This window comes from Bos mutus, chromosome 19 (assembly GCF_027580195.1).
Source record: "Bos mutus isolate GX-2022 chromosome 19, NWIPB_WYAK_1.1, whole genome shotgun sequence".
NCBI classification, from domain to species: Eukaryota; Metazoa; Chordata; class Mammalia; order Artiodactyla; family Bovidae; genus Bos; species Bos mutus.
In genome coordinates, this window is record NC_091635.1 from 10,846,200 (window position 1) to 10,871,494 (window position 25,295).

The following is a 25,295-nucleotide window of genomic DNA, read 5'->3' on the forward strand; positions in this document are numbered from 1 at the left end:
AACAAATTCAGAAAATGAGCTTTGATATATTTTACTAAAATAAAAAGCTTTTACAAAATGCTCAGGCCAGTGGCTTCCCTCCCACGTTCCGCAGGATGGAGATGATAAGGGTGGGGAGGGCGACAGGAGCCCATCCACTTGAGAGAACACCCCTTTTCTGGGCTTTCCCAGGCAGAGCTTCTGCTCCCAGGTGGGCGGAGGCAGGGAAGGTCTGAAGCACTCCACGAGTGCTGTCTGTGCTACAGACTCATGTTCATCCAGGATTTACCCAGTGAATAGGGCAGTTTCATGCCTCAGCAGTGGCATCTTCATCCTGAGACCCTCTCAAAAAGAAGGGTAAGCTCTGCTCATACAGACCCCAGGATGAAACCCATCACTCAAGGAGCCTGCCAAGAATCAGCAATCTCACAGAAACCCAGCCCAGGGGTTGGGAGCCTGACTATGGGCAAAGTGAAGGAAGAAGAAAGCCCAAAGGTCCTTTAGAGGCTCCCTGTCCAGACCAGGATTGACAGATGCTGTCCCCACACTGAGTGTGGTCTGCACCCACCCACCACCCTCGTGGCATATGGAAACCCATCTCCTCTCAGGTGAGGGGCACAAGAATGTCTGTGGTTTCCAAAGAACCAAGAGGGTCTTAAGCCCCATGTCCCAACCCCTTTTTTCCCTGCAGGTCCCCAGACCATCCTCACGTGTCACAGGTTGGGGATACTGCAGCATCTTGGGTACCCCCCAGGAATTCATGTGCCGGACGCGGCTCAGACTCAGGACAGCAGGCCCCCTACTGTAGGGGCAGGAAGGGCCTCACAGTTCGTTGTGGAGCGGCCGGCACTGGGGAGCCAGTTTCTCCTCCAGCACCCCATCTGGAGCACACACCCAAGGGTCATGGGTCTCCCACTGCCACTTGACCAGCTGGGTCTGAAGCAGTTCCAGAACCTGGGTATAGCGGGGGTCGGCAGCCAGGTTGTGGGTCTCGTGGGGGTCCTGGTTCCTGTCATAGAGCTCCCAGCGCTCCCGGTAGTAGTACTGATGCAGGTCCTTATACCAGCCCGTGGGCTGGCCAGCTGTGGTGCGATTCAGCAGGTCCTGAAAGGTCGGCGAGATGTAGAAGTCCTGGTCGATGGGGAAGGGCATCTTGAAGTGGAGGTTGTGCACCAGGTGGAAGTTCTCGTGGTGCACGGAGCGCATGGGGTAGGACATGGTGACCTCATGGTAGCTCTGGCTGCCGAAGACTGTGGTCCAGAGGGGTTCTGCCTCCAGCACTGGGAGGAGGGACCGCCCAGTGAGCTGGACGGTCTTTGTGCCAAAGATGGCATAGCTAGGGTAGGGGATGGAGAACCAATCCAAGATGGTGGGCGTGAGATCTGGAAAGGAGATGGCATCTCAGCAGGGTGGGCCCTCCAGGGCACTAGGTCCAGCCCCCTGGAAAGGGTGAATCCAAACCACTCTGGAAGCTGGTGGGCCGCCTCGCACATCAAATCACCAACAGGGGGAAGCTGCTATGGTCAACCCATCGCTGCTGCATCACCCTCCAGGCTATGATGCCTTCAATATAACAGGAGGCCCCAATTTGGTGACACCCAGAATTCTAAAATCCGTGAGGAAGGCCCCTAGGGACCTATTCCTGCTCTGTGTTGCAGCCCTAACACTCCCTGACCTTGGAGCCAAAGGGAGATGTGAGTCCTGAGCCATGGGGGCCCAAGCATGTTACTGCCCTGACCCCTCAAAGTGGGTTCAAGGCGCATCAGAATCACCTGGAAACTTATCAGAAATGCAAATTCTTGGACATCATCCCAGACCTACTGAATCAGACTCTATGCAGTGGGATATCTGGATCCTAGCAAGTGCTCCAGGTGACTGATGCTCCCTAATGGTCCAGTGGAAAAATGACAGGCGTGAAGGCAGTGAGACCCAAATTAGAATCCAAGTTTGGTGCTTACAAGCTGTGTGACCTTGGGCTTCTTCGTTTACATCTCTGAGCCTCATTTTTGCAACTGCAGAATGGGGGTGACCACCCCTTTCTCAGTGGAGTAGCAACCACATAAGGTAGTGGGTAAGGAGCAACATCTGGACATTGTGGTCCCACTGAACATTCACTTCCTCCCCCCCACCCGATCCCTGCTGTATGGGATGCAGAGTCTTACCTAAGAGGCTCACGTAGGCCTCACTGACCTGGCCCCAGCGTTTTGGATGCTCTGGAGACGATACCAGCATGGGCTCTGCAGTGCCTGGCCAGTACAGGTTGGTCCTGCCACTGGGGAAGGGGATCCCATTGTCGGACGTGAAGATGACCAGGGTGTCATTCAGGACACCTGCTCCACGCAGCTCCTGGAGCACGAGTCCAATCCCTGCAGGGTGTGGAGGGGAGAGCAGAGCTCAGACACAGACAGACGCGCAGTCATGGGAATGTGTGTGCACTCCTGCCTTTCTTCATCAGACCCTGCACCATCGATTCCTTCAGTCACCCCTGCCTTCCTTCCCACCAGCCAGGCCTCCTGCCCAGCAGATCCTAAGTCAAGGATCTCGAGATGACATAATCCTAAAGTACCTAAGCAGTCCTTAAATCAAGTGATGAGTGTCTTTATATAAAGAGGAGGGACAAAGGCCAAAGAAAAGACACGGGAGGAAGACATATGATAACAGAGGCAGAGATCAGAGTGAAGCAGCCACAAGCCAAGGAACACTTGGGGCCATAGGAAGCTGGAAGAGGCAAGAAGAACTCTCCCTCAGAGGCCCCTAAGGAAACACAACCCCACAGCGTTGTGACTTCTGGCTTCTGGCCTAAGACGGGAGCCTGAGATGTGCCCTATCCCATCGCCTGGGCTCCCTGAACCCACCTTGGTCCATCCGGCCAATGGTGGTGTACTGAGCGGCCAGGTCAGCTCGGGCGGCTGGGGTGTCAGGGACGAAGTAAGGCACCTAGGATGGGGCAGGTGGGTGGGAAGTCAAGGTTAGAACAGACGGGTTGGGGAGGAGACAGAGTGGTCAGTCCTTAAATTGGGGTGGGAGATACAGGTGCCAGCCCTGCTCCCAGGGCCTGAAATCACCTTCCTTCCTGAATGGATTAATCCAGAAGAACCATGCTTCTGGGAACATCATCCATGTCTTTTCCCTTTTCTCTGCCATCCCATGGATGGGGACCTGGCTCCAATGAGTCAGAGAATCTCTTCTTACACACGTGGGGCCAGGGCTGCAAACCCACCAGAGGGGCACAGGTCCCCCGATTTACAAAGCGGAAGAAGAAAAGTAGTTCTTGAAAACGTGGAGAGGGACCCTCCTACCTGCACATCCTTCGGGTTGTAGGTCTGGGGGGTCCAGTCTGGAATCCGCCCCATGCCACTCTCCCCATTGCCAAACTTCTCACAGAACGCCCCATACTGTGGCTGGGAGTGCCCGCAGCGGTGGGGGTCATGGAAGGCAACATAGAGGAAAAAAGGCCTGCAGGTGGAGGGATGGGCTTGAGCGTTGAGGTCAAGGTCAGATGGCTGACCATCACCCTACTTCTACCCTGGGGAGCCTCATCCTTCAGGAAGGAACACCCCTCAGCTTTGCCTACTCCCCAACAACTGATAACCTGTGATCTGTGCCACCTCAGGCTCCCCATGTCTCCTCTTCCTCTGACCAGATCAACTTGAGTATCTGGAATCTTCTCCCCCACCCACACCCCATCTGTCTGAGGACTCCAAGAATCCCAACCAAAGATTCTGGGAGCTGCATCTAGTATCAACTGCCCAGAGGTCTGGCTAGGTGAGGGCGGTAAGGGGGCGGGAGTCTCTGCACACCTGTCACCCCGCGTCTGCAGGAATTTCCGGACCAGCAGTTTAATTCTAGTGATGTTCCGCCCGACCTGGAGGACAGAGCCATTCTCCTCCGTGTATGCAAAGTCAAATGGATACACCATCTCCGGCCCCACGTGCTTCTTCCCAATGATGCCTGGAGCCAGAGAGATAGGCCTGTTCAGAGCCCCTTTGGTCTCCCATTCCCTTCTGCCCCCTGCTCTGCTCCCCAGACCCTGTGTCTTGCTATGGACTCCAGGAGGGCAGCAGAACCCTTGTTCTCATGTGCCCAAAGCCCAGTCAGGATCTCTGGGGCAGGATGGGAAGTTGCTCTCTTGCCCCTGGGGCCACACGAAGCCCCTCACCTGTGTGAATGCCAGCTCGGCCCAGCAGCAATGGCAGGCTCTGCACCCGGTCGAAGGAGTTGAAGTGGTGGACATCCTGGTGCAGGCCGTACATTCCATTCTGATGCTGCAAGCAGAGACGCTGTGATGCAGGATGCCACCTGGTCCTACTACCCCTGCCCTCCGTCCCGCCTGCAACACTCCCGCTCTCCCAGGCTCACCAACCTGGCCCTTCACAGGCCCCTGATTTAGCGCCCTCGGAGAGGTTTTCTCCGTCTTTCACTCCCCGCCGAACAGGCCCACAGGTCCTTCCCATGGGACTTTGGGACTTGTATTTCCCAGGAAATACAACAGACTGGGAGGATGTATAACAAAATTAGGAGTAGCCTTTATTTTCTTCTTTTTGCATATCTATACTTTCCGATTTTTCTATCAAGACCACATACTATTGAGTGAAAGCCATCCCAGCAAGCCGTTTTATAGCATGAAAGAAACTGTCATACATGTTACAAACTCACACTATAGAGACACAAGTAGGTAAATCCCTGTCCTTATTCCTGCAGCCTACTGTCCAGAGGTGAGCATGGCCTACAGCTGCCTGATTAACCTTTCAGGAAGCTTCTGTGTTCCGGTCACTGTCTCCTCTTCATGTAGGCCTTCTCCTCACTGGCTCAGGCTCTCAGAAAGAAACGCACAGACCACAGCTGTGCTCCCATAAAATAACGTTGTGAGGTAACACATTAAGAGTAAGTGCCCATGGACACCTGGTTCACAGTAGCATTATTCCAACAGCGAAAGGTGGAATCAACCCAAGTGTCCATTAACAGATGAATCGATAGACAAAATATGCTCTATCACACAATGGAACACTACTCAGCCTTGAAAAGTAGTGAGTTACTGACACGTGCCACTACTCAGGTGAAGCTCTGGGACATTATGCTGACTGAAACCAGCCAGTCACATAAAGGCAAATACTGCGTGATTCCACTTACGTGAGGTACCAAGAGTAACCAAATTCTCAGAGACAGAAAGTTGACTAGTGGTTGTGGCTGGTGGTGCAGTGGGAAGGAATTACTGTTTAATGGGGACAGAGTTTCAGTCTGGGGTGATAAAAACGTCCTGGATGGTGGTGATGGTTACACAACAATGTAAATGTACTTAATGCCACTGAGCTGTATCCTTAAAACAGTTAAAATAGTAAACTTTTACATTATATATATGTGTGTGTGTGTGTATATATATGTGTCGGCTCAATAAAAATAGAGTAAGTGCCTTAAATGGCAGCTTTTACTGTCACACAAGCTCCTGGGACAACATCATGACAACAATGAACACTGGGTTGAGCAAATACCTGCCAGGCATCTTACTATGAGCTTTACACATAGGGTGTTAACTTGGCCAATCCTACAGTAACCCCAGGAGTGAGCTATTATCATGACCCCATCTTACAGGCGAAGAGACTGAGGCTCACAGAGGTAAGTGATTGCTCACAGTCACAGAGTGGTGGAGCAGGGCTGCACTTGGACTATTTGGCTGGGGGTGAGGGAGGGAAGGTGGACAATGCCCAGGGAGACAAGGGAAGTGTTCTCAGCAGCAGAGGCATTGGGGCACTCCCTCCTCCTGCCTCCCTGCCGCCCTCACCTGGGGCAGGCCAGTGAGGAGGCTGGCGCGGCTGGGTGAGCAGCTGCTGACAGAGGTGAAGGCATTGCGGAAGACAAGACTCCGGCGGGCCAAGGCGTCCAGGTGAGGGGTAGAGATGGCGCTGTTGTTGTAGGCGCCACTCTCAAAGCCTCCGTCGTCCGCTGAGGAAGATGGAAAACAAAGGACATAGTGGGCTGGGCTCAGAAGGAGCAGCATAGGGGAGAAAGACCTGGGTCCTGTTGCAGTGGCCTGGGCCAGTGATGGCTAGGCGGTTATGATACCCGGGCAGGTGTGATACCTAGCAGGTGTGATTCCCAGGTGGCCATGATATTCAGCAGGCCTGTTACTTGAGTAAGAATGCCACCAGACATGTATGAAAAGTGGGTGAACATGTTAGGAGGCAGAGAGAAAACTCAGGTAACCCTGAGATCCAGGTAGGGATGCCCATGCAGTCCTGGGTTCTGAAGACATGCATGAGGATATGGATCAATGCGCAAGTTCTCTGCCCATGCCCCTAGGAGTGGGGGAGCCGAAGGGAGTCCCTCAGTGCAGGGCTGTTTGTGTTACAATTAGCTGAAGGGCCTGCCCAAGACCACAATGTTAATCAGAAAGCGAGACCCTGGCAGACAGCCAGACCTCAAAAGCGGAAAGAATCGGGTTGTCTTGTGAGAGCTGGGCCCTGGTTACCCAAACAGGAAGTCTCGTGAACAGCAGGGCGCTAGAGGAACTTCGGGTTTCAGGGTGGTGGGGGCTAGTGGAGAAGGTGGGTAGGGGGCTGCTCTCCTCAGCCAGGAGGAGGAGAGCTGAGCTACAGCGCTCTGGGGTCTAAAAGAGGAAGGGCAAACAGGGGTTATCACTGCTGGAGAGAAGATGAGAGCCCTAGGGCACCCTGGCTGGTCTCTGGGGCCTTGGGCACCAGCCCCTCTTCTGGCATCCACTCCGTAATCTCTGGAAAATCGCCCAGCCTCCCCTGCGGAGGCGGAGACCGCAGGGCTAGCCCGGGCTGCTCCGGGGTACAGGGTCAGAACCCGGGTCAGGAGAGGAGTGTGAACGCTGGTGCTGATACCTCCAGACCCTCCAGTGGGCAGGGCCGCCTCTGCCTGCCTCTCCAAGGAGCTGACCACAAAGAGTCTGGGGCCAGCAAATAAAGGAGACGGGGAAAGAATGGAAATGGGGGCTGCAGGGCACCGAGAGTTAGCACTGGCCGCTTCTGGGAGAGCCAACCGGCGGCGGTGGAGGGCAGTACCAGGGGTGCCAGCGGGTCAACACTTACCGAGGATCAGCAGCACGTTCCGGGGGCGCGCCCGGTGCACACAACAGAGACCCACGGAGATCAACAGCACCCAGCAGCCCTGCCCAGAGCTTCGCATGGTGGCGGCTCCAGCCCGGGCCCCGCCCCGGCTCCCCGCCCCGCGGTCATGTGAGCACCAGAGCCGCCCCGCCCCACCCTCGGTCACGTGTACACCAGGCCCGCCCAGGACCCGCCCCCGCTCCCGCTCCCCCTCCCTCTCCGGTTTCTGCAGACCCGCTGCGGAGACGACGGGAAACCCGGAGCTGCGGAGACAACCGGAGACAACCGGAGACCCGGAGCTGTGGCGTCCGGTGAGTGAGCGGCGGACGGCGGCGGGTCCTGGGACCGGGACCGGGTTGAGCGAGCCGCCCGGGTACCGGTCGGGATCGGTGGTGGGCGGCCGAATCGGGGGGCAACGTGGGGTCCGAGAGTGGGGGCGCCTCCCGCGGGGACCCCTCTCCCACCCACTTCATCCCCACCCACTTCATCCCCACCAGGTCCCCTACACCCTCCGTCTTGCTGGGGCTAGCAGACCACAGACGGTCAGCCGGCGTGGAATCCCCACGCCTTAGACCCCAGCGTCCGGGGCAAGAGGCTTTGGGGGTGGGGGGCAGGTTCTGTCCGTAACATCCTCGTGGGGACCGGGAGTAGGGGGTGGGCTGAGACGGGCTTTGCGCCAGGGGCGCCAGGACGGACTTTGCGCGCCAGGGGCGCCAGAGAATGCGCGACCCGAATTAGTGGGGGAGCCACTGACGTTCGTTCAGAACCTACTAGAATACCTAGGGCGCCTCTAAAGATGAAACGCCACAGGTGGGGGTTGGGGTGAGGCGCAGCCTTGGGATGGGAGCCCCCCCACCACAGCGCCGCAGTCTGCCGTAGTGGGTGGAGCCTTCCATGGTGCGCACTTGGAAAATCTCAGGACGCTCGCACGTCTAGTCACCCCTCCCACTCGCCGGACAGCTGTGGCTGTCACCGTGGACCTGCTTTTCTCTGCACTGCTCCCCGTTAAATTTCCAGGGAGAGGGGGAAATAAAAAAGGAAATAAATTTTCCTGGGAAGCGAAACCTTGAGTCTCATTAGTATTTAGGCTTCTTATTGAGAAATCTTTTTTTTTTTCCCCCTTGGGCCAGAGTTGATGGCGGAAGAGAAGGCACCTAGGGTCTGGGCAGGTGGGGTTCAGGGAGAGCAGTCGGTGAGGAGTGGGCACTGCGCCTTCGATTGGGGGCTCCTCTACCTAAGATGTTGGTTTCCTGTCTCAGATCAGCAAGGTGTGGGGGAGATTTAACCCGTCTGGCTCCACCCCCCTACGTGGGAGTAGACCAGTGGCGCATCTCTTGATGTCTCTGGGCAACCCCCTCCTCCCTTATTGCTGGGTTTTTCTGAAGCCCAGACACTGATTGCTGGTCTGTGTCCTACCCCCGCTCCAGACATGTCGCCTCCTATGTCTCCTATGAAGCCACCCAAGGGCTTTGCCCCTATGTCCTGCTGCTGGTCCACTGAGACCATGCAGAAGTGGCTGCCTTTCCTGGGCTGGCTGCCTGACTACACCTGGTACGCCCTGAAGATGGACTTCATTGCTGGGATCTCAGTCGGGCTCACAGTCATTCCCCAGGCGCTGGCCTACGCCGAGGTGGCTGGACTGCCTCCCCAGGTGAGATGGCTGCCCCTGCTACCCCCCACCTCCTTTCCCCTCAGCCTGACCCCACTCCAGACCTTAGTGCTCGTCCAGGAGCAAAGTAGAAGGCATAGTATCCCCTCCAGACAAGGGAGCACCCTGGGCTCCAGTCCGACAAAGCCTTATTTTATAACCTAGAGCATGTGATGGCCCTTGGGCAGACACGTGCCCCTGTAACCCCTCTTGTCACAGGCACCAAGCTAGTTCTGGATGGCCTGATGGGGCCAGCGAGATGACTCACCCTGGCTTTAAGAACCCTTTCTCAGACTCACAGACTCGGACATAAGAACACTAGGCCCCACGTGGGTGTGGGTAGAAAAGAGGCCCCTAATCACTGTAGGTCCACAACCTTGGATAACAGAGGGTAAGCAGTTTGCCCTGCTGTATACACTGCTGTGCCCAGAATACACAACAAACAACATAGATTCCTCTGCTCAGTCAGCTATGCCAGGGACCCCTGGGGGTGTGCCATGAGCCTCCTGGGTATTCATTGCTCTCTCTGCCCAACAGTACGGCCTCTACTCTGCCTTCATGGGGTGCTTCGTATATTTCTTTCTGGGTACCTCCCGAGATGTGACTCTGGGCCCCACGGCCATCATGTCCCTCCTGGTCTCCTTCTACACCTTCCACGAGCCTGCGTATGCTGTGCTGCTGGCCTTTCTGTCCGGCTGCATCCAGTTAGGCATGGGGTTCCTGCGCTTAGGTAAGACTTTCAGGCTTTGCTGCCATGAGGGTGGGGGGCTACAGTTCTCCTCCTGGGGATTCCATGCCTTTAGCAGTTCCTTATTTGCATTTCAAGGGCTATCCCAGTGTGTGTGCATGTGTGTGTGTGTGTGTGTGTGTGTCTAAGGAAGGATGACTCTCAGCCCTTCCCTATTATGCTCAGCCAGGACACTTGGAGAAGTGCCCAGGGGCTCAGTCCATAGTCTCTCCTGTTCTCCAAACCAGCCCGAACAGGGCATGCCCTCCACTAGTCTTTAGCTCCAGTCCAACCCTCACCTCTCCCAGCCCATGTTGAGCCAGTAGAGCTGGAACCAGTGTGGTGTTCCCTCTTGGCTGTCCAGGGCTCCTGCTGGACTTCATCTCCTGTCCCGTCATTAAAGGTTTCACCTCGGCTGCTGCCATCATCATCGGCTTCGGGCAGATCAAGGTAGGCACACTAGTTGGCCCTGGGGCACCTACCGGCTAACAGGACTGAGGCCGTGTCCTGATATGTGTGGGCCTGTCAAACCTGCTCTTTGAGGGTCCAGAGCCTGTGGTGCTGACCTGAGTCTCCATTAATAAAACCATCCTTTGGGGGAGATCTTGAGTGATGGCCAAGTTCTACCACAGGTAAACCAGTACTGGGGAACCAGTAATGACAGCCCCCACACTTGTCAGAGTTTTCGTGCCTAAGTGCTTGGTTCACCTCACAGAGTTCTGCAGCCTCAAATATACACTAAGCCATCAGGTCTTCACAGATCACAAGCATACTGCCAAAATTTTGACAAGCAGATTGCTCCCCCAAGCTAATTTAGCTAGGTGATTTCATTTTTATGTCTCCCCACCCCCAACTTCTCATTCAGTATTTGTCAAGTATCATGCTTCTTTATGTTTCTATTTAAACATCTGTGGCAAGTATTGGAATCAGTAATCATTGGTCATCTGAGGATATCATTTGTTCTCCTTCCACTGGGTTCTGAGTGCCTGGAGGGCAGGGACTGTTTTGCTTCCACCGTGGCTGTCCCGAGCTGTGCTGAGCAGAATGAAACTGAGCTGAATCGTAGAGATTGAGGGCAACAGACACATGCACACACCAGGCTCTCCATGGTGTGATTCCCACAGTCGGGCTCCGCTTCAGTCTGGCCGGTGACAGTCTTCAAGGATGGAGGCCAAGCAAGAAAGTGAAAACACAAAGCCCCAGAGGGGTACATGTGAGAGAGACTAGGGTAGCTGACCCTTTTGGGTGTGGGACTGAATGCACCCTGCATTTAGTTCTCACAAGTCCTCTGGGAGGTAAGCTTATCATTATCTCCATTTACAGGGGAGGAAACAGCCTAGAACAATGTGGGTAAATTCAAAGAATAGATTATGTACACACATATGTCAGGGTAAGCTTGGCAAATGCTGTTTCGTGGGATGCTGTGTCCTTTATTCTGGAAACATCCTTCATTTTTAGTGTCAAGAATGCTCTTTTTTTCATAACACAGTGAGAGGGTATCTGCTTTACGCATTCCTATTCGACAACCCTAGGCCCTGTCTTCAAAACCTTGACTACATCATGACAGCCCTCTGAGAGCCTTTAGGCTGGATTGGGTGGGGTTCCTCTTGACCTGCCCAAACAGGAGTCCCCTGCCCAGGACAGAGACCCCTCTCTGTGTCCACCCTCCTCAGTGTCCTTCCTCTTCAATGGCTGTGTGCACAGCGGGTTTTGGGGTCCTTGGAGCCTGACCACCCTGGGAGTCTGGTCTCGACTGCCCCTTCTGATCCCAGCCAGATAAAGAACTAAAACACAGAGCGGCGCCCCTTCTCCCTGACTAGGACTGCTGATTTGATAGGGGCCCCGCGGCCCCACCCGCGCAGTTCAGCCTGCCTGCGCAGATTTTTACTTCCGGTAGGGGGCGGTGCCCGGAGGGCGGGCCTCCAAGTGACGGACGCGGTCTCGGGCCAATGGCGGCGGGGCCAATGCTGCGGAGGGCGGGCCGCTAGGTGATGGACGAGACCGCCGGCCTCAGGCAGCTGGGTCTGCGCGGGCGGGTCTGGGCCCCAGGACTCCCGACCCTGGACCCTTAACCAGGGCACTTGTTGAACCAGTTTCCTTGGCTTGAGGTTGACCATGCTGATTTTCCTCGGACACGAAAATAATTTGCAAAGGCCTGAAACAACGTGAACATTGTAACATGCCCTCTGCATCCCCTCTCCCTTGGGGAGGGATGACTTTCATCTGCCCGTGGGGGGCTTTGGAAATGGACTTAGATAAGCCCGGTAGAGCCAGCAAGTGTTTTCCCTCAGGAAGGGCGGTTATGGGTAGGAGACTCCAGCTTTAGAGCGGTATTACGATGCTGCAAGGGAGAGGTCTCAGGGTTTACGTCGCAGAAGGTTGTCTAACCACAATCTCTGTTTGAACAGAACCTGCTGGGACTGCAGCACATCCCCAGGCAGTTTTTCCTGCAAGTGTATTACACTTTCCACAACATCGGAGAGACCAGGTACTCGGTCGGCTGAGTTTCTACCGCCTGTATTAGTAAGCTCTTCCTTGTAGACCCCCTCCCAGTCCCCTCCCCATTTCCGCTCCCAGGTGGCATTTATTCCGGTCCTCTGGGGCCCTGCTGCTTAAACAGGGGCCCCATGAGCAGTACCGTTGGCATCACCTGGCAGCTGGTAAGATATACACACTCTGGCCTGCCCAGACCTGCTGAATTGGTCAGGTTGACAAGAGCCCCAGGTGATTGGCCAGCATATTGATTGAAGCTTGAGACGCTCTGCTCCAGTCAGTCCAGTGCGCTGGTCAGCGTGACCCCATGTGGGGCTTTCTCAGATGGTCGAAGTAAGAAGAGACCACGAAAGGGAAGGGCAGGCAGTCTGTCACTCAAAGAATTCATAGTTCAGCGAAGAGGAGGACGTAGGGCAGGGAGAGGCCGAGGCCAGCAGATACGCAGGTACCCAAGGGATGGATGGCAGGTAGAGGTGGTTCCCTCAGCAAGCACCTCCCTCAGGTGGAGCTGCGTCTCCCAGAGGGCCAGTGGGTTAAAGGAACAAATAGGAGATGCTCCTGGCCACAGGTCAGGACCCTTCCCTGACTGGAGAGGCAAGAGGAAGAAATGACCTGGAGGGAGCTGTAGGGGGAGCTACTTGGAGGGAGTAGGGGAGAAACCCTGTGACCCTCGTCGTCTTCCCGTCTGCTGCTGAGGTTCCCGGCCCATAGGATATACCTGGTGGGGGTCACAGCGGGCAGTGGAGATGGAGATGGACTGGTCAGAAGTGAGTCTTCTGGAACCAACGAGGCATTTGTAGTCCAGAGAGCTACAAACTGAAACTGTGAGAGGTAGTGCAATTACCACTGTGATCTGGCCCTCAACCCCTAGGGCCTGCATACCTAAAAAGTTTTGAATAAAGATTTGAAGTGGAATAGGGACACAGATTTCTTAGGAAAAAGAGCATTCGAGAGAGAAAACTTTCCAGTAGCCGAAGGCCGGTGCTGTCGGTGGGGTTGGGTGGTGACCGGTGTCCATCTGCAGGGTGGGCGATGCAGTGCTGGGGCTGGTCTGCATGGTGCTGCTGCTGGTGCTGAAGCTGATGCGGGACCACGTGCCTCCTGTCCATCCTGAGATGCCCACCGGAGTGCGGCTCAGCCATGGGCTGGTTTGGACTGCCACCACAGGTGAGGGAGCCTTCCAGCCGAGGGAGCACTTCCACAGCTGTCTTGAATAACCTGGGCTCACGTTGTAGTCACCCCAGGAACTGGAATCCCACCCCTTGAGATTCTCACGTCATTCACTAGGTGGTTCTGATATGCAGCCAGCCTGGAAACTGGTTTAGCAGCAGCAGTTCTCAGCCAGGAATGACTTTGTACATCATGCCCCTGCCCTCGACCTGTGGGACTTTTGCCAATGTCCAGAGACATATTTGGTTAGCCCTGTAGGGCAGAGCTGTTTCTGGCATGTGATGGGTGGAGACCAGGGACATCGCTAAACATCCTGCAGTGTACAGTCGCCCGTGGCAAAGAATGATCTGACCCAAAACAGCAGTGCGAAGGCTGAGAAACCCTGGCAGGTCTCTGGGGGAGAAAACTAGTTCCACTGAGACAAACTGGTCCCTCTGCAGCTGCAGAGGGTAAGGGCTTTCCTAATAGCTCAGTTGCTAAAGAATCCACCTGCAGTGCAGGAGACCCTGGTTTGATTCCTGGGTCAGGAAGATCTGCTGGAAAAGGGATAGGCTATCCACTGCAGTATTCTTGGGCTTCTCTTGTGGCTCAGCTGGAAAGAATCTGCCTGCAATGTGGGAGACCTGGGTAAGATCCCCTGGAGAAGGGAAAGGCTACCCACTCCAGTATTCTGGCCTGGAGAATTCCATGGACTGTATAGTCCATGGGGTCACAAAGAGTTAGACACGACTGCGTGATTTTCTCTTTTCACTTCAGAGGGTAAAGCTTTTGCTTTGGGCCTGGAATCAACCAGAGGATCTATAAAGAAAGGCTGAAATGAAAGGCTGCCAGATGAGAGTTAATGAGACCGTTGGCTGGTTGAAGGGCCATCTGTGGGTAGAGGGGGTGAGGGATGGGAGTGGGATGTTATTAGAAATCTCTCCACTGAGGTACCAGTAGGTGACACTGAGATAGAATGGCAAGTATAGCAAAGCAAGAAGTGCTGATATCTAGTGGGCTTTCCCAGAGCTGAAGGGAACAGAAATCACCCCACTTGGACCTACTCCTTGGCAGCCATGAAATCCAGACATGTGAGAAGAAGGGGTGGCTAGATTCTTAGCCCTTGAGTCACTTCCAGATTCTCCAGCTGGTTCTTGGTCCCTGGAGTCACTCACCAGACCCTGTTGTGCAGCCTGAAGACCATGGTTAAATGTTGAGCACTCCAGATGGTGGGGAGGGTGGAAGAGCACTGGGTTTATATTGAAAATTCCTGGGGACTTACCTGGTGATTCAGTGGAAACTGCAGGGTGCACAGGTTCAGTTCCTGATTCGGCAACTATGATTTTGCATGCTGCAAGGTGTGGCCAAAAAATAAAAAAAAACTCTCTGAGCTTCTAAGATACCTTTTTCTGTATTCCTCCAGCCATCTATAGGTAACTTAAAAAAAAAAAAAGTTGTTTAAGAAAAAATAAAAACTCCTGGCTTCAAGTCCTAGCTTAGCCACTTGGCACTTGCATGAGTTGTTTTCAAAATTTTATGCACTTTAGTCATCTGTAAGATAATGAAAATAGCTTCTATTGTTTAGAAGTTTGACACTGAAAGTGTGGGCTCAGAGCAGCTTGGAAACTTGTTGGGAATGCAGACTCTCAGAAAGCACTTCACAAACATCACTTCTTTGGATTCTCATCACAGCCTTGAGGATAGGATATTATTTTCCCTGTTTTGCCAGTGAGGGAAGTAAGGCTCTGAAAGATGAAACAGACAAACCAGATAAGACTTCTCAAGGTCACGTAGGAAGGATGAGGCAGAGTGAGGACTTGCTCCCAGGTCACTTGCCCTTTTTCCTTATCAACTAATCTAGAAGTTCATTGGTTTTATTTATGTCACAGAAGTTTTGATTCTCTCTATTCTCTCAACATTGATCTCTCCATTGCTTTTGTGTAGTTCATTGATTCTACTCTGATATTATTTCCTTGCATTGGCTGATCTTAAGTATACCTTTCCTTTTCAAAATCTTAAGGCAGAAGCTGAGGTCTTTGAGTCCTGCCTTCTCTGATGCAGTGTTCAGGATAATAAATTTCCCTGTTCAGCACTGCAGCCCACAATTTTGATAGGTTATAGTTTCACTTTCATTTAGTTCTAAATGCTTTCTAATTTCCATTTTGACATCTCCTTTGAATTGTGGATTATTTAGGAGTGGATTATTTCATTTCTCCTTTGAACCAGGAGCCTTTTAGGAGTTAGTTTCCAAATATTTGGTGATTTTCTAATTAGTATTTTGCTACTGATTTCTAATATAACTCCATTATTGTCAGAGAACAAACTTTGTATGTACATACATATGTAGGAATAATTTTCTCTGGAGATGACCCTCCTTATCCTGCTAATGTCCTTCATTCTCACCGTCTATCCTAGCTCGCAACGCCCTGGTGGTCTCCTTTGCTGCCTTGGTCGCATACTCCTTCCAGGTGACCGGATACCAGCCTTTTGTTCTAACTGGGAAGACACCTGAGGGACTCCCCGATGCCCACATCCCCCCTTTCTCAGTGACCACTGCCAATGGGACAATCTCCTTCACCGAGATGGTACAGGTGGGTAGGGACGGAACCCAGCCAGTTTGGCCAAGGCTGCAGTGCCCCTGGCCCTGGTTCTATCTCCTGATGCATCAGCTTAGTGATGGGCAGCTCTGACCTCAGCTCAGACTGCTGCATCCTCAGAAAGGTGCGTCTTTGGTACAGAGACAGGTGTGAATGACTTCCTGATTAGGCACAGCCTCAAGGGACACGGCGGGTATTTTTTCCGCCTTGAGCCCAGGGGTGTTTCTGCCATCATGGATGCTGGCAGAGCAGGAATTTGTTGTGTTCTGCTCCGTGTCTTGCTCCTTGCAGTGTGAGCTCACAGCCCTGCTGCTAGAGTTATGTTTGCTTCCGTCAGACATGGACAAGCCAGTGCTTGCCTTATCAGGTCACTGCCTGGTCAGACCTGTTCTGTCCTTCCTCAGAGGGTCACTCACCACCCCTCTCTCCTCTCTCAGGGAATGGGGGCCGGGCTGGTCGTGGTACCCCTGATGGGTCTCCTGGAGAGCATCGCAGTGGCCAAATCCTTTGGTAAGATGCTCACCACCCACGCCCTCCCTGGCACCTCAACCCGGAGCTCAGCCTGCCTTGCTTGCCTGCTCTCCTGCTTGCTTTTATCTGCTCTGATTTTTAAAACTTTGAATTTTTATCCAAGTAACACATGTTTATGTTTTTTGAAAAAAATTAGTGGAAATGGACTGTCAATGAAAAATCTCTTCCAGTAGCTGGAAATATTTGACAGTCCACTCTCTGGACATAAAAGGTCCTGCATTGAGGCTTTGTCAGTTGAACTTTCTGTGTGTGGTATACACCCTTCCGCTGCCAGCTAATTTCAAGCTGAATGTGGAGTCTGAACATTCAGGTCTTGTGATGAGATATGAAATAGCCACTATCCATTGTATGCATACAGCTAAGTAATTTCATTGGTCATAATGAAAGTTAGTAAAGTACATTAAGAACGGACACATTTTAAGTATTATCTTTGTTTTTAATGTAATTGATTTAAAGTTTTCATTTAATTGGTAATAATGGCTGTATTTGATAATCTATTAGCAAAATTCCTAAAAATTTAACAAGGTACCCTTTCCAGGTGTCTGAACACAGCTGGTCTGTCCCCTCCTCACCCCCTCAGAGGCTGGGAAATGTTAATCTACTTACGTGTTTGCCGCTCAATACTGATTCCCTTTGCCTGAGCTGGGGCTGCCAAACCCTTCACGTGTCCCTGCGTCTGTCTTAGGTTCTTGGACTGTGCTCTGTGTTGTCCATGAGGATGACGTGCTCTTTCCGTTCTGTAACAGGGTTAAGTCTTTGTTTGGATCTAATTTGACTTTAAAGATTAAAATTCAAATATATGACATGTTTGTTATTATGACTACCTAAACTGTGTTTACTGCTCAGCCCAGGTTGTGCCAGGATTCTGTTTCTTTCCCTGAAGTTCCAGCATCTGGATCCTTAGACCATTCCAAGGAGACTCTAAAGTAGTGTTCATTCTAAGGGGTTTTCCTTTGCAAACACCAACAATCGCTCAAGACCACACTACATTTCAGTTTGCAAGCTGTTCAGCTCACATCTTTCTTGTTTCGTTTTTATTTTTCTGATCCTTTTTTTTTTTTTTAATTTGGAGGGGCATATCTTGGAATCTGCATGTGGCAACTGTTACTCATCTTGTTTATTACTTAGAAAACTCCCTGTTTTCTTTTCAAGTCCGCTGACTTCTGTGCTCATTTGCAAAGCTTGTTGCACTTTTAAATCAAGGCTTAGTAAACCACGGCTGGCTGCCCATCACCTAAGAATCGCTTTTGCATTTTAAATGTTTGAAAAAAAATCTAAAGAAGATTAGGATTTGGGGACACATGAAAAGTGTATGAAATTCCTATTTGAGTTCACAAATAAGGTTTTACTTTAAGGTGGTCTCGCTCAGTTGTTCATGGTGTGTGGGTACTTTGTGTTACAGTGGGGAGCTGAGCAGCATGACAGAGGGTGTGACCCTCAAAACCTAAAGCATTAAAAAATTCTTTTGATTAAAAAAAAAGAAAAAAAAACATAAAGTATTGAGGACTTCCCTGGTGGTCCAGTGGTTAAAAGTCTGCCTTGCAATATACGGCACATGAGTTCGATCCCTGGGTGGGGAACTAAGATCCCACATGCCACAGGGCAACTAAACCCACACTCTGCAACTAGAGATTCTGTGCGCTGCAACAGAAGATCCCATGTGCCACAACTAAGACCTGATGTTGCCAAATACGTAAATATTAAAACAGAACTAAAGTATTGACGGTCTGGCACTTTACAGAAAGTTTGCCAACTGCTGTCTTAAGATTGATGCTCCTCCATGGTTTCCCCCTAAATCTTCTGTTCATCTCTCTAGGCCTCATCTGAGACTCTCTAGTCATCGTAACCTGTAACCAGAGAGCTTTTAGTTAAAACATCCTTCCCTTATAAAAGCAATATTTGTTGCACAAAATATTGGCAGTTCAGAAATGGATAAAGAAAAGATGAATCACTTATAATCTCCCTCACTACCCCAATTAACTGCTGGTAACATTTCACTCTATGTCTTTCTACTCTTTGTTGTTTTTTTTGTAAACACAGAGACACGTATACCTTTGCATATATGGATATATTTTATCTGTGTTTATATTTATGAAACATAGTGCTGTAAGGAGAAACTGGTATCCTGTTTTACCGTTTCACAAACATTTTCCCGGTGATATATATCTAGTAACAATGTTTTGTCCATTCTCTTTAGCGTCTCAAAATAATTACCGAATTAACTCCAACCAGGAGCTGCTGGCCCTCGGTAAGACTCAGCAGCGGGCACTCTCGGGGTGTGGGTGGTGGTGGGGCTGACACGCCGGGTGCACAGCTGGCCCGGGGGACCTTGCACCCATCTCAGGTGGTTCAGTTTAATCGCTAGGAGTAGGGTTCCGACATCTGGTGTCCAGTCTGACTGAGGCTCGTTGAGCACCTGCTGTGTACCTGACCCTGAGGGCTGTGGCCTGTTCTGGGTCGAGAAACACCTGGAATGTTCCTCTTGGGCTGGGGGTAGGGGCTTTCCAGGGCGAGGATCAGATGGCTGAGGAATGTGGCCAGGTAAGATCTCAGGTAAGCCTGCTGATCCTACAGGATCTTGGCTGCCTTTGCTCCACCCTGTGGATGAGTTAGGACTCAAGTTGGCCCCAGCCTTCCTGACTGTGGAGGGCTGTATCTTGAGTGTCATCTGCGCTATCTTGAGAGCAGGCCTTGAACCTATGGACTTGCTGTGGGTTTTGCGGAACCAAGGAGACTGGTCATCTTTGTGAAGACCACTGACTGAGGGGGCTGCTGACAATCCAATGGTGATGAATGTGGACTGATTAACTCCATTCTGAGTTCCCAGCCAGGCTCCAGGCACGGGTGTGTCCAGTACAGGTTAATCCAAGGCTTCATTCTGGCTGGTCATCTCATGAAAGGAGTGTGGCTTTGAAGGAACTCAGACCATGAGGGACCCCAGCAGGACTGGGCACTTTGGGCCTGTGCACACTTGCCCTATTCAGCCACCGCCCCACTTCTGGGCAGTGGGATTCCTTGTTCTGTTATACACAGGAAAAGGCATATCTAACTCACACAGGCAAGGCCAGGGTCAGAATTGCTTCATAGCTGGCGTCAACCTCAGCACACTGGCAGAGATCGTGGTTTGTTTTGTCCTTCCTAGAGGGAGGGATAACCCGATACAGGGTGCCCCCCTGGGTAGAGCCTCTCACCTCCTGTCTTCCGTTTCTGTTTGATTTCTGTGTCCTTCCTTTACATCTCCTTTTCCTCTGTGTTTCGTGGTCCTTCCCCTGCATGAACCTTTTCCTTCTGTTTTCTCCCTAGGCTTCACCAACATTCTGGGCTCCCTCTTCTCCTCCTACCCGGTCACAGGCAGCTTTGGACGGTGAGTGACCACATGCTCCCTCTCTGTGTCTCCAGGGAGGTCCCAGCCTGGGACAAAAGGTCTTCTTCCGACTTGAAGAACCGGCTCCCCTGCGGGGTCCTTCCCATGTCCTGAGGCCGTTTTCATGGTTCTCCCTATCCGTCTTCTCCCCATCGGTCAGCTCTGACAGTTCACACAGACGCGGGACGGGGGGCTCCATCTGCTTCCCACCTCTTTGGCTGCTTTTCTTTTACAGCAGTACACAGTGTTGTGGGCTGCCCAGGTGATAGCTAGGGGTAGAAAACCTGCCTGCCAGTGCAGGAGACATAAGAGACATGGCTTCCATCCTGGGTCTGGAAGATCTCCTGAAGGAGGGCATGGCAGCCCACTCCAGTATTCCTTGCCTGGAGAATCCCATGGACAGAGAAGCCGGTGGGCTATAGTCCATAGGGTCGCAAAGGGTCGGCACAACTGAAGTGACTGAGCATGCTTATGCCCATGCATGGAAATGCTCCTGGCATCTTGTTGCTTGAGTTAATTCCTGAAAGATAGTGGGGGTGGGAAAGACTGCAGCTCTGCCTGAAGAAGGGGCAGACTGTCAGGTGGGGTCACCATATGGACTCCCGAAAAGCAGGAGGGCAGGGTGGGAGGGAGGCCCATGGCTGGAAAGAGAAGAGGAGGGATCAGTGCCCAGCCCTCAGGCCAAGTCCTAGAACCCAACCCAACCCTATCTGAGCACTAAACCTTCCTGATACCCCAGACCACCATGTTGAGGGGGCATAGGGCACGTGGCCCGACCTCCCACATCTCAACCTCTCTGTCTGTAGAGTCATGACAGCCCTGTCTGTCTCAGGAAATTATTTAGGGAGTTTAAAGAAAATCTCTGGTCACTTGGTAGGTGCTATACTAGCATTCGTGAAGTAAAACCTCTAACCAATTTTCAAGTTAACTTTTTATATGCGCTTGTTGGCATAACTGGGTTGCGAACCTGTTTAGTTAAGGTCATATTTTGTGTCCCCTGATATCGAGCACAATTACAGCGTTGGACATTTGGATTTACAACCAGGCCTCTCTCAGACATGCCCATCTGTTATTTGGGGTTGAGAAGGCCCAGGAGTCTCCCTTGGTGAGAGGACCCAGTGCGCCAGTGTCTTAAGTCTCTCCACTAGGTGGCAGTGTTGCTGAGGGCTCCCGTTTCCCCCACCCCCACCCCTCCCGCACGGGAGCCCCCATTCCTGGAGACCAGCCATAGCTGTGTGGACCTCAGCTGCTCTCCTGGTCCAACTGACAGCCACTGATGGGTTTCTCTCACCTTCCAGGACGGCTGTGAATGCCCAGTCGGGAGTGTGCACCCCAGCGGGGGGCCTGATGACGGGTGAGCACCCCTCGAGCACACACACTGTGTTCTTGTGTATCCACGGCAGTGAGATGGGAGGAAAGGAGAGGAAGGAACCCGGGGTGTGGGTGCTGTTGGCTCTGGCGCCCAGCTCTGTGCCCCAGACGGGCTCCTTGCTGGGTGGGAGTCGGGGCGGCAGGGCCACAAGGTCACGGCGCCCCCACACGCCCGCAGGAGCCCTGGTGCTGCTGTCGCTGGACTACCTGACCTCGCTCTTCTACTATATCCCCAAGTCTGCCTTGGCTGCCGTCATTATCATGGCTGTGGTCCCCCTGTTCGACACCAAGATCGTGAAGACACTCTGGCGAGTGAAGAGTATGTGTCTCCTGTCTGTCGGCCCTGAGGTTTATCAATGATCCTGCCCCTGCTGTCAGCTGCTGCCCGCACCAGCCCAGTTGGGGCAAGGCGGGGGCTTTGGGGTGACCAGCAGGGCCCACGTCACAGCCTCCCTTCTCCACCGTCATTGGAGCTCCAGGTCCCCTGAACCTGCAGTTAATTTACTATAACAAGTTTTTACTCTGTTTTGTTTCTCAAAGGAGTTGAGGGATTTACGTGACTTCTGCATCCCTTTATCCTTGGTCCCCTGAGAAGTGCCCACTGTGGCCTCGTTCCAGGGGCCGGGGGCCAGGTCAGCCAGACAGGGAGGGACTTCCTGCCTCTGACACCCTTGAGCTGACATGGCCTGTCAGCAGCATCAGTCCCCAAGTCCTTGCAGGGAGAGGTGGACCCTTGGGGGCTGCTTGGGGTCCAAGACACCTTTACTTGTTACATGAAAGCCATACCTGAGGCGTCCTCATAGGAGGGCTCAGGTAGCTAGGAGCTGAGCTCGCCGAGGAGGATCCCCCTCTCAGCTGGACCCCCTTTCCCAGGGCTGGACCTGTTGCCCCTCTGCGTGACGTTCCTGCTCTGCTTCTGGGAAGTCCAGTATGGCATCCTGGCAGGCACCCTGGTTTCTGTGCTGATTCTCCTGCACTCTGTGGCCAGACCCAAAATACAGGTAGCCCATCTGCCTCCCTGAGGGGGGCCCACCGGCCTCAGGGGGCCCAGTGGGGTGAAGTATGCCATGGGGTGGACCCCTTGATCCCACTGTCTTACACTTTGGCTCTCTGTGTGATTGTGGCCCGAGGCACTGCTGAGTGACCTTTCACCTGGTGGATGGTGTGACCCTCCTGCATTAACCGCACGCTGTTCTCCTGTGGTGCATGGGGCCATGGGTGGGGGCTCCCGCCAGCTCTGCACTCTGCATCCCCCCTAAGCCTGGCAGAGCTGCCCTGTTGAACTGGCCTCCGGGGCTCACTGCCTTTCCCCTGCTGTCTCCAGGTGTCAGAGGGTCCAATGCTAGTCCTGCAGCCGGCGAGTGGCCTGCACTTCCCTGCAATCGAGACCCTCCGAGAGGCATTGCTGAGCCGGGCTCTGGAAAGTACGTGGCCACGTGGGCTGTGGTCATCCCCAGCTCCCCACCACCTTCTCTGCACCCAGCCTGGCTCCTGCTGAACCCCAGATCCTGCCCTCGACTGTCAGGAAGGAGCTCGCCTGCCCTTGGGTCCAGGGGGTCTCGGGCATTTCAGAGTTGTGTCCAGTGAAACCCCCACCCCCGCCGTCTGCATGCACTAAGGGTGGCAGGTCCCCACCATGTGTCCCTAAGGGCACACTGCTTCTGGGAGTTGATATTTAGGGGAGAAAGGGGCTTGTTTGTCTGCCGTGTGAAGGAAACAGTTGCTGCTGTCCCCAAACAGCTAATGGCTCGGGTCCTTGTCCTTTCCCTTTCCCATTCACACTGGGGACGTGCTCCTGATGGCCTCGCATGGCCTCAGGCCCCTGGCCAGGGCCTCCTGTGGTGGCCTGCACCCGGTGTGACCTCTCTTCTCCCCCCAGCATCCCCGCCACGCTCCGTGGCCCTGGACTGCACCCACATCTGCAGCATCGACTACACGGTGGTGCTGGGGCTTGGGGAGCTCCTGGAGGACTTCCACAAGCGGGGTGCCACCCTTGCCCTCATTGGCCTGCAGGTGGGTATTGGCACCTGCTCTGGAAGTAGCCTAGTGAGGGCTGTGTTGTCACCTTCCCCGTGTCAAGATGAGGCTACTGAGGCCCAAAGAAGCTGAGTGACTTGCCCAGCGACACACAGTGAGGAAGGTAGCCGGGCTCCTATCTTGTGGCCTCAGGCTGCAGAGCTCTGCTCGCTTCCGTTATAACCTGTGCTTGCAGAGCACTCGTCTCATTGTCCCCCAGAGAGTATTCCCTTAAGACAGGTTCCTCTCGCGGAGCTGTGAGGCAGCCCGCGGCGTGGCGTGCTGGGGCGGCAGCCCTCCCGCCTGGAGTCAGTGCTCATCTGCCCCGCAGGTCCCTGTCCTCCGTGTCCTGCTGTCTGCTGACCTGAAGGGAGTCCTGTACTTCTGCACCCTGGAAGAAGCAGGTGAGTGCGGCCAGTCAGCACAGAGCCGCAGCAGCCCAGCTGCCCACGCCTTGGGGGCCAGGACAGCAGGACTGCAACCCTGGGAGACAGGAGGGTCAGGGCTTGAGTCTGAGAGTGGGGCGCACTCTGATGAGAGTGAGACAGTGGGCAGGTTGTCAGGGGCCCTTTCTGCTCTGGGGTTTTATCTTTTAGGATTGTATGTGAGGCATAGTTCACAAACAGTGAAATGCACAGATGCTAAGTATGAGTTTGAGTCCTGATAGATGAATGCAGTGGTTGTCCAGTTAGGGTGGAGATCATCTCCATTATTCCAGAAATTTCCCTTATTCCCCTGACTTCCACTGGGAGTAAGTGCTGCTCTGATTTCTTCTATCATCAGTCAGCATAGCCTGTCCTAGAACTTCGTGTAGTGGGATTCTGTGTCTGGCTTCCTTAGCTCAACCTGGTATATGTGAGATTCATCCATGTTGCTGCTAGAAGCAGCTAGAAGCTGATCTGCAGGAGCTGGATAAGCAGGTTGGGCCCAGCCATGCCAAGGAACCCGCTCGGCAATAAGGAGGGTTATCATGGCACCGAGAGTGGTGAGGATGATGATGGAGACTTAGGTGAAACCAGCCCAGGGCTGGGAGCACCAGCCCAGGGACCTTAACTCTCTGCATTCAAGGTCCCCCAAAATGCCAGCCTTTAATCCCATTCCCTGAACTGACTCATCCTCACTCTGCTTTTTTAGTGTTTGAAAACCTTGTGTTTTCTGCAGAGAAATACCTGAAGCAAGAACCAGGGACCCAGCCCTACAATGGCAGCGAAGACTCTGTTCCGGAACACAAGATTGCCCTGCTGAAGGCCTGAGTGGGCTGCCAAGGGGTGCCCGACATCAGAGGGTCTCCCGGAAGGTTCTTGTCACTGTGATGCCGGATGCCGCCTTCCATATGGATCTGAGAAACCTGAGCAGGTGACCTGGAGGAGGGGGAGGGCAATGGTGTGGAGTCCACAGGTGGGACTCACCCCTTCCTCTGAGGTGACCGAAAAGGTACCTCCCTGCTCTTCCCTGTATAAGAACTCTTTTTAAAAGAGTGGTTAGGAGAGAGCCTTCTAGAATGGCAGACCAGGTGAGAAAGGAAAGGGCGGGGATTTCAGCGTGATCTAGGAGAGGAGCCCTCTTCTCGCCCCAGCGCTTTCCTGGATTTTGGGGGAAACAGGAAGGGTGGGCATCTCTCAGGTTGGTTCCCTTCTTGATGGCGGCGGCAGTGCTGTTGTTGAGAGGAAAACCAAGGTTTGCCAAAAGACTTAAAAGTGTCTATGAAAAGTAACTTTGTTGTGTTTTTTAAATTTAAAAAACTGATAGCTTTGGTGTTTTTGTAAAATCCATACATGCTTATTGTAAAAACTACTGGAAATCTTCCCCTCCCCCATCCACTTTGGCGATAGCTCCTGACCTCTGACCTCCACCGTACATGTACATGTGTGTACTTAGCATGTGGGTGTGTGTTTACAGTCATGTAAATGGGATCATTTCATCCGTGGTGCTCTGTGACCCACAGTTTCATGCGGTCATTGCTGTGAATTATTCATTGTGATAATAAATAGAGAAGACATGATGATCAATGGCTCCATGGTATCTTATTCCATAGATGCGTCGTAATTTACTTAGCAAACCCTCTAGACACGGACTTGCCTGTTTGGAATTTGACTTCCATCATTTTTAGCAGTAAATCGCAGCTGAAGGAGGTTATGCCCCTGGACTTCGTTTGAGAAAGAACTCACAGTGCGATGGCCCTGGATGGGCGCCCTAGAGCCACCAGTGTTCTGCCCAGGCCATCGTGGCCAGTGTCTGAGCAGAGTGAGGGTCCAGGCCTGCTCATAGTACACAAGTCTTTTCAGATTCCTTGTCCTCCATCTTCTGGTGTTTCTCCTTCTAGGCCCCTGACCAGCCAGCTAAATGGTTG

The 25,295-nt window shown here is 53.0% G+C and overlaps 2 protein-coding genes across 3 annotated transcripts; one reads left to right on the forward strand and one right to left on the reverse strand.

Moving 5' to 3' along the window:
* Positions 1–15: 15 nt before the first annotated feature.
* On the reverse strand, positions 16–7,190 carry SGSH (N-sulfoglucosamine sulfohydrolase). 2 transcript variants are annotated; one of them, XM_005889522.2, is made up of 8 exons: positions 7,032–7,190; positions 5,759–5,919; positions 4,139–4,244; positions 3,780–3,930; positions 3,279–3,435; positions 2,835–2,916; positions 2,142–2,345; positions 16–1,361 (listed from the first exon to the last, which is right to left on the reverse strand). In XM_005889522.2, the coding sequence occupies exons 1-8, from the start codon at positions 7,126–7,128 to the stop codon at positions 802–804; spliced, it is 1,518 nt and encodes a 505-aa protein (XP_005889584.1). In that variant the 5' UTR covers positions 7,129–7,190; the 3' UTR covers positions 16–801. The 2 variants fall into 2 exon arrangements, with proteins under 2 accessions (XP_005889584.1, XP_070245329.1); XM_070389228.1 differs by having other exon boundaries at positions 1,283–1,419.
* Positions 7,191–7,221: 31 nt separating this feature from the next.
* Positions 7,222–24,950, forward strand: SLC26A11 (solute carrier family 26 member 11). Its single transcript, XM_005889523.3, has 17 exons — positions 7,222–7,360; positions 8,477–8,700; positions 9,235–9,427; positions 9,789–9,874; positions 11,833–11,912; positions 12,942–13,084; positions 15,482–15,657; positions 16,101–16,173; positions 18,392–18,442; positions 19,498–19,558; positions 20,857–20,912; positions 21,108–21,248; positions 21,803–21,930; positions 22,254–22,353; positions 22,809–22,942; positions 23,277–23,349; positions 24,107–24,950. The coding sequence occupies exons 2-17, from the start codon at positions 8,479–8,481 to the stop codon at positions 24,196–24,198; spliced, it is 1,809 nt and encodes a 602-aa protein (XP_005889585.1). The 5' UTR covers positions 7,222–7,360; positions 8,477–8,478; the 3' UTR covers positions 24,199–24,950.
* Positions 24,951–25,295: the final 345 nt, after the last annotated feature.